The sequence below is a fragment of the Panthera onca genome, chromosome F1 (genome assembly GCF_046562875.1).
Source record: "Panthera onca isolate mPanOnc1 chromosome F1, mPanOnc1 haplotype 2, whole genome shotgun sequence".
NCBI classification, from domain to species: Eukaryota; Metazoa; Chordata; class Mammalia; order Carnivora; family Felidae; genus Panthera; species Panthera onca.
In genome coordinates, this window is record NC_138355.1 from 33,484,619 (window position 1) to 33,498,109 (window position 13,491).

General features: G+C 35.7%; 1 protein-coding gene across 2 annotated transcripts in view; it reads left to right on the plus strand.

Annotated features, from left to right (window-relative positions):
* NSL1 (NSL1 component of MIS12 kinetochore complex) overlaps nt 1–13,491 on the plus strand; it is a 64,012-nt gene that overhangs the window by 26,079 nt on the left and 24,442 nt on the right. Inside the window, exons 5-6 of one of the 2 annotated variants that reach the window (XM_060643866.3) lie at nt 5,607–5,674; nt 7,195–8,727. In XM_060643866.3, the coding sequence (XP_060499849.1) occupies nt 5,607–5,674; nt 7,195–7,476 (350 nt within the window). In that variant the 3' untranslated portion in view covers nt 7,477–8,727. Of the gene's footprint in view, nt 1–5,606; nt 5,675–7,194; nt 8,728–13,491 lie in introns of those variants that run through there. The other variant, XR_009613522.3, reaches the window with a different exon arrangement.

Consider the following 13,491-nt stretch of genomic DNA (forward strand, 5'->3'; position numbering starts at 1 on the left):
GTCTTGTTCCATCATACATACTGAGCACCTGCTCTACATGTCAGGCATTGTGTTCAACACTTAGGGAGTCCAAGGTTAAGAGAATGATGTTCCCAAGGAAGTTCTAAAAATTAAGTTAGAACACTGGTTCTCACTGGTGGCGGTACTGCCCCCTAGAGGCAGTTTTGAAAAGTGGGGGAAGTTTTTGGTTACCACAGTAATGGGGAGGGCACAGCTGGCATTCTATAGTCAGGAGCCAGGAATACTAAATGTCTTATATGTCCAGCACAACTTCAGATTATTCCACCAGAAATTCATGTGTGAAAATCTGTTTATAATTATCCAAGTCTCTGATCTAACTCAATTTTACACTTAAACTACCCTTGGCGACTTTTACATTGTCATTGCTTGTGCTACAGATGGAGAACAGCTATTGTGTCCATCAGTGTAGGCTTATAGACAGTTTTTTTCAAAGAGGCACATGTTTATACGAAAATTAGGAATCCCTTGGGTAATAGATTATTTTGTAAATCATGCAGTAACAATGAAGAATAATATTAATTACCATATCCTATAAATAAAAGTAAGATGAGTTTCAAGAGTGAATGTAAAAAAATACTCTGTTCATTATTGTGTGTGTGTGTGTGTGTGTGTGTGTGTGTATGTTGAGGTATAACATACAGTGCACAGCTTGATGAATCTATATACACACATACACATAAACACATGTAGCTGCCTCCTCAATCTAGATATACTGAGTGTCTGTATAGTTAGGAAACATGGGACAAACTTTTTTTTTTAGAAAGAGAGAGAGAGAGACAGAGAGAGAGAGAGAGACAGAGAGAGAGAGAGAATCTTAAGCAGGCTTTACGCTTAGCACAGAGCCCAACATGGGGCTCAATCCAATGACCCTAGGATCGTGACCTGAGCTGAAATCAAAAGTGGGACGTTCAACCAGCTGAGACACCCAGGTGCCCCAGGAAAAACTTATTTTTAAACAGTATGTTACTTATATTTTCAAATAAGGTGTCCATTATGTTTTCATGTATACAATAAGCACAATTGAAAGTGGCCAAAAAGTCTAAAAACAAGGAAAATAGTCTATTTATTGTAGTTTTCACGTATTAACAATTGGACCCATTGTCTTAAATTTAGAAGTATTTTACCTGAAAAGGTAATTTGAGTTTAAAGAAAAAGATAGTATATTATCTGAAACTAATACATACTTATTCTGCTTCCTGACTTTATGGGAAGTCTGTACTATGTAACACTTCCAGTACCCAAAAAAGTTTTCTTATCTTCCTTTCTGGTCAGTAATCCCTAGCCATGAGAGGTAACCACTATTCTGACTTACATCATTACATCATCGTATTTCTTCAGATACTCTTTCTCTGTTTGTTAACATGTGCAGTAAAGGAAAACAGAACTAAAAAGAAACCAACAGATCTTTGCAGCCAAAGCCATGTTTTATCAGTTAACAACTTTCATACTCCCTTTTTTCCAAAGACAATTACTTAGGAGCATTTCCAAAATTTTTAATTGAAAAAGTTTCTGGTACAGTATGTAGTTATTACAAAAGCAACAAAGCTGATGGAAAATATGTAATAGAAGACTTGAGACTGCTTTTAAATAGGACTAGAACCAAATGTTACTAAATTAATGGAAACATACAAAAGTAGAAATCTCATTTTTTTTAATTAGAGGTTTTAAAATATTTATTTATTTTGAGAGAGAGAGAGCACCAGTGAGGAAGGGGCAGAGAGAGGGAGACACAGAATCTGAATCAGGCTCCAGGCTCTGAGCTTTCAGCACAGAACCCAATGCGGGGCCCGAACCCAAGAACCGGGGACCATGACCTGAGCTGAAGTCACAAACTTAACTGACTGAGTCACCCAGGTGCCCCTCATTGTTTTAATAGAAATGATTTTCAAATACTTGCTATTATAGGGGCGCCTGGATTGCTCAATCAGTTTAGTGTCTGACTTCAGCTCTGGTCATGACCTGATAGTTCGTGGGTTTGAGCCCTACATTGGGCTCTTTGCTGATAGCTCAGAGTCTGAAGGCTGCTTTGGATTCTGTGTCTCCCTTTGTCTCTGCCCCTCTCCCGCTCACGCTTTGTCTTTCTCTCTCTCAAAATAGAATAAACATTAAAAATTATTTTTTAAATACTTGCTATTATTGCCACACTAAATATTAAAAACTATATTTTTGTATAATGATAAATTATGTGACTATTAAAAATTTTAATATGAAAAACCTATTTAAAATTCCGATTATATTTTTGGATTGCTCCTGTTTATTCTTACTCAGAATGTATCCATAAAGAGCAACCACGTATCTGCTCTATAGTTGCTCATATTCTTGTTTTGGCCCAGTCTATCCTGTGTTCCTCATCACCTTTTGACAGTATGATCACTGAAGTCTTTTTAAGTAAATATATATACTGAATGTAGTCTGAATTATGGTGGAATTTCTAAGTAGGATTTAATTCCCTTATACCTTACCATGTTATAATATGGTGAATTATTTTGACATGACACTTTCAATAAGGCCATCTAATTTGTAGTAATACTGCACTTCCTAATTTTCACCATTTCAACAGCCTATACTTTGTCTTGGTAGGTTATCCATACTCCATTATTTCCTCTTTTTTTTTTATCATATTCAAGTAATATAGACTGTTATTTCTTATAAAACACTAATTTTTCTTTAAAAAAAATTTTTTTTTTAACGTTAATTTATTTTTGAGACAGAGAGAGACAGAGCATGAACGGGGGAGGGGCAGAGAGAGAGGGAGACACAGAATCGGAAGCAGGCTCCAGGCTCTGAGCTGTCAGCACAGAGCCCGACGCGGGGCTCAAACTCACAGACCGCGAGATCGTGACCTGAGCTGAAGTCGGCCGCCCAACCGACTGAGCCACCCAGGCACCCCAAAACACTAATTTTTCTATTTCTGCTTATGATCTTTTGTTTTCTATGTAGAATGACTTCTAATATAAATTTTCTTAAATCCAAATTTACTCAGGATAACAGGTACAATTATTTGAGTACTTCATTATATCTGTTTTTCCTTTATATTTTTATTTATATGTACAGAAATACTATCTTTTTTTTTTTTTTAGAATAGTAAAGACTTTACAAAATATGTTCTAAAGGGGGAAGTTGGGTCTCATAGGGTTGAGAAACTATTCTAAAAAAATCAGTGCAATGAAGTTTTCCAGTTATTCTACTAGAACTGTTCAGGAGACTGTGGGAGTCTGTTGCAGGGGAATGCTCATTCAGGTAGAGGGTGGAATTTGTGGCAGGATCATGGAAATGTGAGGCTGTGCAGGACAAGTTTAACCTTTTCAAAAACTGGCTTGTTTCTGTGTGTTTCTGTGTGTCTTTCTTTTCTAACCGGTAAGTTCCTTGAGGGGCAGAGACCCTTTTTCCTTACTCTGAGTACCCAGTGCTGGGCCTAGTCCATGGAAAATACATAATAAATGTTGGAAGACTCAGCAACTCCCATACAGGTATGCAAGTTTGAGGGGGAGAGAATAAGTGAGAGCCTGGCTAGAAGCCAGACTGCCACAAGAGTCCCAAGGGATGGATCACTGATACGCCATGCTCAGAAGAAAATTTAATAATTGCCTAAGTACTTTGGGGATATATCCCCTAAATATCCCCAAATCTTAAAAGACTTGAAATTAGCATATTATTCTAAGGCAAGGGTCCTTAGAATACAGGGAGATTATTAATTTGAATAGAAAAAAATAGATTGTTATTTTTACTAACCTCATACTGAAATTTAGCATTTCCTTCAGTGTTGAATGTAGATCATGGTGGTAGAATTAGCAGTACCTGTAACTTTTTGCTACTAAAAGCCACAGATATTTTCAATTTTAGTTATTGCAGATACCTCACAATATTGTTGATGCTCATTATTTTCGTATGATGGTAATTATTAGACCTGCCACTTGATCTTATTTAAATCATTAATAAAGAAGCACATGTATTACCTATCACAACGCTTCAATAGTTGTATTTTAAATTTTATTGTAAAACACTCTAAAATTCTAGAGTAAGCAAAAGCAATGAATAATGACAGAAACCAGATGAGTGGTGCTTCTTGTAGAGAAGGTTGGTTGGGAAAGGGGCACAAGGGAACTTTGTAGGGTGAAGGAAGTGCCCCATGTATGGTTTGCATATGTCAAAGGTGACTGAATGTTAAACTTGAGATCTACATTTTGCTGTATGTAAATTGTACCTCACTTAAAAAAACTAACACATTTAAAACTATTCTTAGAAAGGGTCTGTAGGCTTCATCCAAGTGCCAAAGAAATCTCTGGTAGCAAAACTGGTTAAGAACCCTTTTTCTGAGGCCATCCTGTTACCTTTGCCTTTGCCTTTCTTTGAGTACCCTCTTTCTTCCAGGTGCTTTTGCTATTCGTTTCCTTTTTTTTTTTCTTTTTCCTAAATGTGGTCTACATTTTTCACCTAAGGAAAGTCAGAAAAGAAAATAGCAGCTATGAAAGAAATTTTTCTTGCTTGGCTTATCTGCCACTTTCTTGAAGCCAGTAAGGTTGTAGCTCTCCTAACATGGTTATATATTTGCTTAGATCTGAAGTAATTTCCAGTGAGAACTACTCTTCTAAAAACTAATTTGTAGATAATTTCAAAATGGAAGGATTTTTCTTATCCAGTTTTGCTTGGAGTTTAGTAGGATTTTTGTCCTGTTATATCATTGCATATGCAGTTCTGTTATGAAGTAGCCGTGAACATTTATAACAAAGATTGGAAGAAAATAAAATGTATTAGGAATCAGTAAAGCACCAAGGAATTAGGAAAGAACAGATGAACATAAGGGAAGGGAAGGGAAGGGAAGTAAAAATAATATAAAAACAAGGAGAGGGACAAAACATAAGAGTCTCTTAAATACAGAGAACAAACTGAGGGTTGCTGGAGGAGTTGTGGGTGGGGGGATGGGCTAAATGAGTAAGGAGCATTAAGGAAGACACTTTTTGGTATAAGCACTGGTGTTATTCATAGGGGATGAATCGCTGCAATCTACTCCTGAAATCATTATTGTACTATATGCTAACTAACTTGGATATTAATAAAAAATAAATAAATAAAATTAAAAAAATAAACAAAAATTTTAAATTAATATTATTGATAATCTATTCCAGATTTTTTTCCAGAAATTCCATCTAGTATCCTCAATACAATGTGATTGTTTATTCCAAATTCAAATGTGTTTTACGTGTATAAAATTCAGAGTAATAGATATCAAATATTAGCCTATATTTACTTTAAAATGGGATGATAGTGCTTGAAGATGTTAAATACAGTGGTAGATCACATATATCTTAGGCTATTAGGGGCACATAGTGTTAGGACTACTTCTAATAGAACTCTTGTTGCCTATCATACCTATTAGTTTTACTCTACAGTTCTAACATTTCCATAGTCTTTTTATTTATCTAGATAATTAATGGGACACTTGTAATAGATTACAAAGTATGCTAAGAAAGATTGAGCTAAGGTGGGTAGTCTTAACGGATTTTTGTCCAAATAGCATCTGTGTATCTTTTATGACTTGGTATTAGATAAAGAACCTAAAATACTGTTTGGTGGTTTCTTTGCAGCCTCTCGTGTGGAAAATTTGAAATGCAGAGGAGAAACAATAGCTAAAGAGATCAGTGAAGCCATGAAGGTAAAAGCTACATGCTAAACAGTTATAAAATGAATGAAATGTGTAGCTAGGTGTTTGTTTTCAACATCTATGTGTATTTTAGTCCATTGTAACAGGAATTCTCAGTAGTCTTTTAAGTAGATCTTTAATGAATTTATGAAGTGACAATAACATTCAGAATAACTACCATTTAATAGGAAGTATATGCCAATATATCTGACTTCTTTGAAGATTGGTTATATTTTTTAATTCTGAGATTTAGCAGTCTATCAGATGGTTTTGGATAATAATACCACCTAACACGTAGTGAGCATTTATGGGTCAGACACCATCTAACTGCTTTACATATATTATCTTACTTAATCCTTAAAATAACACTATGAGATAGGTACTGCTAATTTCTGTGTTTTATAGTTGAGAAACTGCGGCTCAGAGAGGCTCTGGATTGCCCAAGTAAATGAGTCAGGATTTACACCCTGGATATTTGGCTCCCGAGCCTTTACTTCTTTTTTTTTTTTTTTTTAAAGTTTTATTTATTTAGTTTGACAGAGAGAGAGAGAGAGAGAGATCATGCATGTGCACATTGGGGAGGGGTGGAGAGAGAGGAAGAGAGAAAATCCCAAGAAGGCTCCTCGCTGTCAGTGCAGAGCCCTGTGTGGGGGCTCAGTCTCATGAGCTGTGAGATCATGACCTGCGCTGAAATCAAGAGTCAGACGCTTAACCAACTCAGCCACCCAGGAGCCCCAGTATACTCTTAATCACTGTATTATGTATGCTGCGTATTCAATTTGGAGTCTTAGTATTATAATAAAATTGTTTATCTTCTCGACATTTATTTTATGCAAACAAGAAAACATTTGGATTTCTAGTATATGAAAATTATTTTTAAAAAACTCCTGAATCTTCCTTGTTCTGATAATTTTCTATGACATTCTTTTGTGGTTTGTATTGATTCCATGATTTTCTGGTGCTCATGCTTCTCCCATTGCATGTTCTTTATCAGGAGTTAGCAAACTAGTGAGCCAGGCAAGAACCCAGCCTGCACTTGTTTTTGTAAATAAAACTTCATGTCACAGCTCTGCCTATCCATTTACTTATTGTCTGTGGCTTCTTTACATTACAATGGCAGAGTTGAGTAATTGTGACAGGGATGTGAGGCCCTTTACAGGAAAAATGTACTGATCCCTGCCTGGTCTTGATGATCGGGATTTCCAAAATACTTACTATCCTAAAATATGGAATCTCAGACATCAAATCCTTGGCCCTGAAATTCTGTTAACTTCCTGTTGCCAAAGTTTTGTTTTATTTTATTACCAGACATTGTAGGAATAGAATATATCTTTTTAGTTTTAGTTTTTGGTTAAAATCTCTCAGCATTTAAAATTGGTATTTTAAGGTAAAAGCAAATATCCATGACCCAAATAACTAGGTCTTAGAAAAGCCTTGACCTAAAGAATTAAAATCTCGAGTGTTGTGTCTGTTTCTCTGTGGTTGTGTTTCAAACTGAGATTAATGTTAAGTATTACTGTTGTTTGTTTAAGTCCTTGCCTGCATTAATTGAACAAGGAAATGGATTTTCCCAAGTTTTAAAGATGCAGCCTATTATCCAGCTCCAGAGAGTCCACCAAGAAGTCTTTTCCGCTTGTTACAAGCAACCAGATGTTAAACCTGAGAGCTTTATTACACAAATAGAAACCACACCAACAGAGACTTCTACCAGGAAAGCCACTGATGTGGTACTGAAAAGAAGGCAAACTAAAGACTGTCCCCAGAGAAAATGGTATCCGTTGCGGCCAAAGAGAATTAATCTTGACACCTCTTGACAGCTCTTTTTGTTTATCTTGGGAGTTGAAATTCGGCACTATCAACATTTAGATTACAGCCTAATGCCTAGACAGGGCTTCCTTTAAAAAGACAAATAACTCTTTAACTAGTGATTCCTTTATACAAATATAGTAGCTCTATGCTGACATAGAATGTAATCATTGTGTTTCCTTATCATTTTGTCTTTAGTGATGAAAAGCATATTTTTTGAATATTGGCACAAAGAGATCAGTGGGTATTAAGAGTGCAAACTTTTACTGTCCTTAAATGTAATCAACTCTCGGCTACCTTACAGCTTTTGTGGCATACCACGAGTAACATTCTATTAGATTTCTGGTGTACATCTTTCTCTAAAAAAGAGCAGTGTAATAGGTATCTTTATTTAAATGCTAAAAGTAATCCTCTGTTCTGATTAGGAGCCAGGAGCAGATTCATTTGGGTTTTGTTTTTGTTTTTGTTTTTTTTCAATGCAGTTTTGACTTATCACATTGATATGCAGATGAGAAGACTGGCTTTGACTTTGTTACTCCAAGTTCAGCTAATTTGGATTTGTGGTGTTATTTTTAGGATTTTTGTGTTTTTGTTTTGTTTTGTAAGACAAAGAAGACTTATTTATATAAGACTTTCTGTTAGAAATAAAAATTGGCATGGAGCCAGTATTTCTTGTTCACACTTCTGTTCTCCACAGGCCTTTCAACTTTTAAATATTATTTGACTTAGGACTAGTAGTTTCTTTTTAGGGTTTTTCATTATTTCCACATGATTGCAGTTCAAAAATATATATCGCATTAATACATTAACAAATTGTCATTGCGGAACAAAAACAGATGTAGTCATACTGAACTATTTTACATTTAAGGATGCTTATTTATCAAGGATATAATTATTGGTAGGAGTCTGAGAAAGCTATGTTGCCTATACTTCTAACATTTCACTACAGTTTCTTATAGCTCTTACTGTACCTCTTTGTCACAGTAACACAATGCAGACAGGGCCATCTAGCTTTTCTCCTTTTGATGACTGTACGACTTCATTCATTGCAGAGGAATTTACTAATCATGAGGTTGGAAAATCTGTACTTCCCTTGTTTATTATGACCTAATCATAAATGTCTAAATGTGACAGAAAACCTGTCTCATTGAAGAAAATTTATAAAGCCACTGTATTTCACTCTGTATTTTAATGTTACAATTTGATATCTGTATATTTGTAACAGCAGTGTGTTTTTCATTAAAATAATGTACAAAGAACTGAAATCTTAAAACTATGTATTTTTTAATTATCTCAGGCATCTTGAGCTCAGCTTTAGTTGAATGGTAAATAAGCATCCTGCATTTCTCAACATACTGAATTTCACTTTAAAGTCGTTATGAGGCTACAGGAGCACCTGGGTGGTTCAGCCGGTTAAGTGTCCGACTTCAGCTCAGGTCACGGTTTCGCAGTTCATGAGTTCGAACCCCATATTGGGCTCTGTGCTGACAGCTCAGAGCCTGGAGCCTGCTTTGGATTCTGTGTCTCCCTCTCTCCCTGTCCTTCTCCTGCTGGCACCCTGTCTCTGTCTCTCTCTCAAAAATAAACATTAAAAATTAAAAAAAAAAATTAAATTGTTGTGAGGCTACAGAATATTGCTATTCTAATATAGTGCTAAGTTTTTTATGGCATAAAATTCTGTATGAGGTGTTTGACTTCAATAGCCTATAAACAGTTGTTAATTTTCCTGGATAATTGCATTGATGATTATATAAGAAAATGCCTTCCTTTTTTTTTAAGATGTCTATTTACTTACTTTTGAGAGAGAGAGAGACTGCATGCGTGGGGAGGGGCAGAGAGAGAGGGAGACAGAGAATTCGAAGCAGGCTTGAGGCTCTGAGCTGTCAGTGCAAAGCCTGATGTGTTGCTTGAACTCACAAACCATAAGATCATGACCTGAGACAAAGTCGGATGCTTCACCAAGTGAGCCACCCACATGCCCCTAAGAAAATGTCTTCCTTTTTTAAGAGATACATATTGAGATACATAGAATTTAATGACTTCATGTCTTGGATTTTCTCAGAAATATGTCAGCAAAGAAAAAAAGAGTAGATTAAGTAAATGTGGCAAAAATCTTAGTAATAGTGGATCTGTATATGTATCCATTCCTCTACTCTTTTTTTTTAATTTTTTTTAACGTTAATTTATTTTTGGGACAATGTGAGAGACAGAGTGTAAGCAGCAGAGGGGCAGACAGGGGGAGACACAGAATCTGAAGCAGGCTCCAGGCTCTAAGCTGTCAGCCCAGAGCCGGACGCGAGGCTCGAACTCACGAACCGTGAGATCATGACCTAAGCTGACGCTTAACTGACTGGGCCACTCAGGCGCCCCATTCTTCTACTCTTATGTCTGTTTGGAAATTTTTATAATTAAAAAAAAAAAAAAAGTTTGTTATACCTTAAAGGTCCCAGACAGCTGAAACTTGAAATCCCTCAGAGAGCCCACAGTTCCACTCCACAGTTATAGGAGAGTTCCGAATTAAAGACCACTGGACAAGACAGTATGTTGCCATTTTTAACTAGGATAAGCATGGCTGATACAAGTAAAAGTATTGGTTAAGTATACATTTCTAAGAGAGATTAGAAGTATTTTCTTCTAAGAAGAGAGATTGAATTCCTGCATAAAGAATGAATTCGCTAAGATGATGAAAAGGAAGAAAATCTATAGTTGTAGGCAGTATTGAAGGAAAACAAAATCAAACATCAGCCTCCTTGTGGTATAAAGAAGGCTGGGTTGCATGGAGTCTTAAAATTTCCTTTAAACAAAAAACAAAAACAAAAGTACAACACAAGAAGGTCAAATCCAGTTCCAAAGGAGAGAAAACATATTAAAGCAGCTGGCTTCTGGAAGAAGTGAAGGAAAATCTGTTTTCCAAACTTCAGCCATTACAAACTATATTAGTGTACTTGAACTGCTGTAACAAAATATCAGACTGGGTGGCTTCAACAACAGAAATTCAATTTCACATACCATATTAATTTCTTACCATTGGAATGGTAAGACTTGGAAGTTCCAGAATACTAGCAGTTTGGCTCATGTATCTTAGACGATCCTGTAGAGAAATTGAACAACCTATACAGATAGTGGTATTTGGAGATCCCAAACCACATGTCCAACTGACCACTCCAGTCACCCTACTGTAGCACCATTTAGTGCCTAAGTCCCACTTACCTAGAACTTCCAGAAGCATTTTTGTATTTCACTTTCAAAAGTAAGTGGACATAATAAAAAACTGGAAGCAACCCAAATATCCATCAGTAGTAGAATGAAAAAATAAATTATAGCATATACTTATAATGAAACCCAACACAATTTTTTTTAATGAATTACTGATATACACACAACATGGATGAATCTCAAAGACATTATGTTGCATAAAAGAAGCCAGGCACAGAAGAGTGCATACGGTGTATGAAATCAGAATAGGCAAAACTAATCTATGGTGGTTATCCATGGGGAGAGGGGAGATATTAATTGGGAATAACCACCAGGAATTCTTTTAGGTGAAGGAAATGTCCCAGATCTTGATCTGAGTGTTGTTCACATGGCTGTATACATATGTGTAACTATTTAGCTATACACTTATTTACGCATTTTATGTAAGTTTTAAAAAATAATAAATATAAAAATTGAGATTCACCAGACATTTGAGGAAAGTCTAAATGCAGAGACCAAAGACTGAGTCCCATAAAGGCAGTAATCTTTGTTCTGATGTATCCCAAGCACCTGGAAAAGTACCTGGCATATGATAGTTTCTCAATGCATATTGATTAACTGAATGAATGAAAACAAGAACACAAAAACAAAGAGAAAATAGGACCTCAGAAAAGCCAGAGATAAATACAAAACAAAGTTCCAGAATAATTACTATCCTCCCAGAGATAACAAGATATTCCATTCATTAAAAAAAAAAAAAAAAAAAAAAAAAGTTCTCGATATTCCATTCATTTAAAAAAAAATTCTTGAAAATTAAAGGTGTAAAAGTTGAAAGAATTTCGGTATGAAGGCTGGAAGATAATAATGAAATTTTCCCAAAAGTAGAACCAGATTAAGAGATGACAATTTAGAAAAAATAAGAGTAAAGAGAATAAATTCAGAGGGTCCAATATCTAATTGATACCCTTTTCAAAAAAGTGCAGAAAAAAATCCAGGAGTCAAAATTCTTAAACATAATGCAGTTACCATATGACCCAGCAATTCAACTCTAAGTTCTAAACCTCAAAGAATTGAAGACATGTCTACACAATAATTTGTACATGAATGTTTGTAGCAGCAACTCAAATGTCTATCAACTGATAAGTTAATAAAATATGGTATATCCAATTGATGGGATATTATTTGGCAATAAGTACGGTACATATTAACAATGTGGATGAAACTTGAAAGCATGCTAAGTGACAGAAGTCACTCACAAAAGACTTTTGTGCAATTCCATTTACATGAAACCTCTAGAATTGGCAAATCTATAGGAACAGAAAATTGATTAGTGGTTGCCTAGGGATGGAGGAAGGAAGAGGTTAGGAGGAATGGGGAGTGTATAGGGTTTCTCTTGGGAGTGATGAAAATGCTCTAAAATTGACATGAGCAGGGGCACCTGGGTGGCTCAGTTGGTTAAGTGTCTGACTTCGACTCAGGTCATGATCTCATGGTCCATGGATTCAAGCCCCGCATTGGGCTCTGTGCAGACAGCTTGGAGCCTAGAGCCTACTTTGGATTCTGTGTCTCCCTCTCTCTCTGCCCCTCCCCTGTTCACACTCTGTTTCTCTCTCAAAAATAAATAAACATTAAAAAAAACATTGATGTTGGTGGTGGTTGATTGGTGAATATACTAAAACCCATTGAACTGTACCTTTAAATGAGTGAATTAATATGGTATGTGAAATATATCTCAATTTAACAAGAGTAAAGAAATAGAAATAATATAAGACACTAGCCCCAGATGGATTCCAAAATTCCGAAAGGAAAAGGCCCCACTGAGTATTCAGCACAAGGAATGAAAAAAGACAAGAAACAAAAAACCAAAATCACCCATACCAAGGCCCATCACTGAGAAACGTTAGATAAAGAGAAGTTCCTAAAAGCTTCCAGTAGAGGGAAAAGATCATAAAGAAAGAGACATTGGCATGGCATCAAACTACTAAACACTAATTTTTAATCTAGAAGTCTCTGGAGCAATATAACCTGGAAACTCTCAGTATAAATGATTTGCAACCTAGCAATCTATACCTAGCCAAACTATCAATCAAGTGAGAGGTTAACCTAAAGCCATTCTCAAACATGCAAAATCTAAATAAGTATATATTTTAAAAATATATTTTTGGGGGCACCTGGGTGGCTCAGTTAAGTGTCCAACTCTTGATTTCAGCTCAGGTCATGATCTCAGGGTCATGAGACTGAGCCCCAAGTTGGGCTCTGCACTGGAGCCTGCTTGAGATTCTCTTTCTGTCTCTGCCCCTCCCCCCTTTTCTAATATTTTATATATATACATATATATATATATATATATATATACGTGTGTGTATATATATGTGTATATATATATACATATATATGTGTGTGTGTGTACATATATATATATATACATATATATATATATGTGTATATGACACACACACATATATATATATATATATATATATATATATATATATATATATATATATTTAACCCCAAAAACATGCTGTTTGGGACACTGCTAGTGAATGTGCTCTGCTACATAGGGTAAACAAAAAAGCAGCAACCATGGGGTCTAGCAAAGAGGCTACAAGATGGAGAGTGGCAAGCTCAAGTCCACAGGACACTTCAAATCTGGAGAAGAGTCCAGTCAGACCAGGTTGGAATATGAATATGTAGGACTAGAGAAGAGGTATTTTCAGGAAGAGGGAATATAACTGACAAAATGAGTGATGGTTTACCTGGAAAATTGTATAAAGGAGATATTGTGTGGTATTCAGATGTTCAGAGAAAGAAAAAAATCAGGCAAT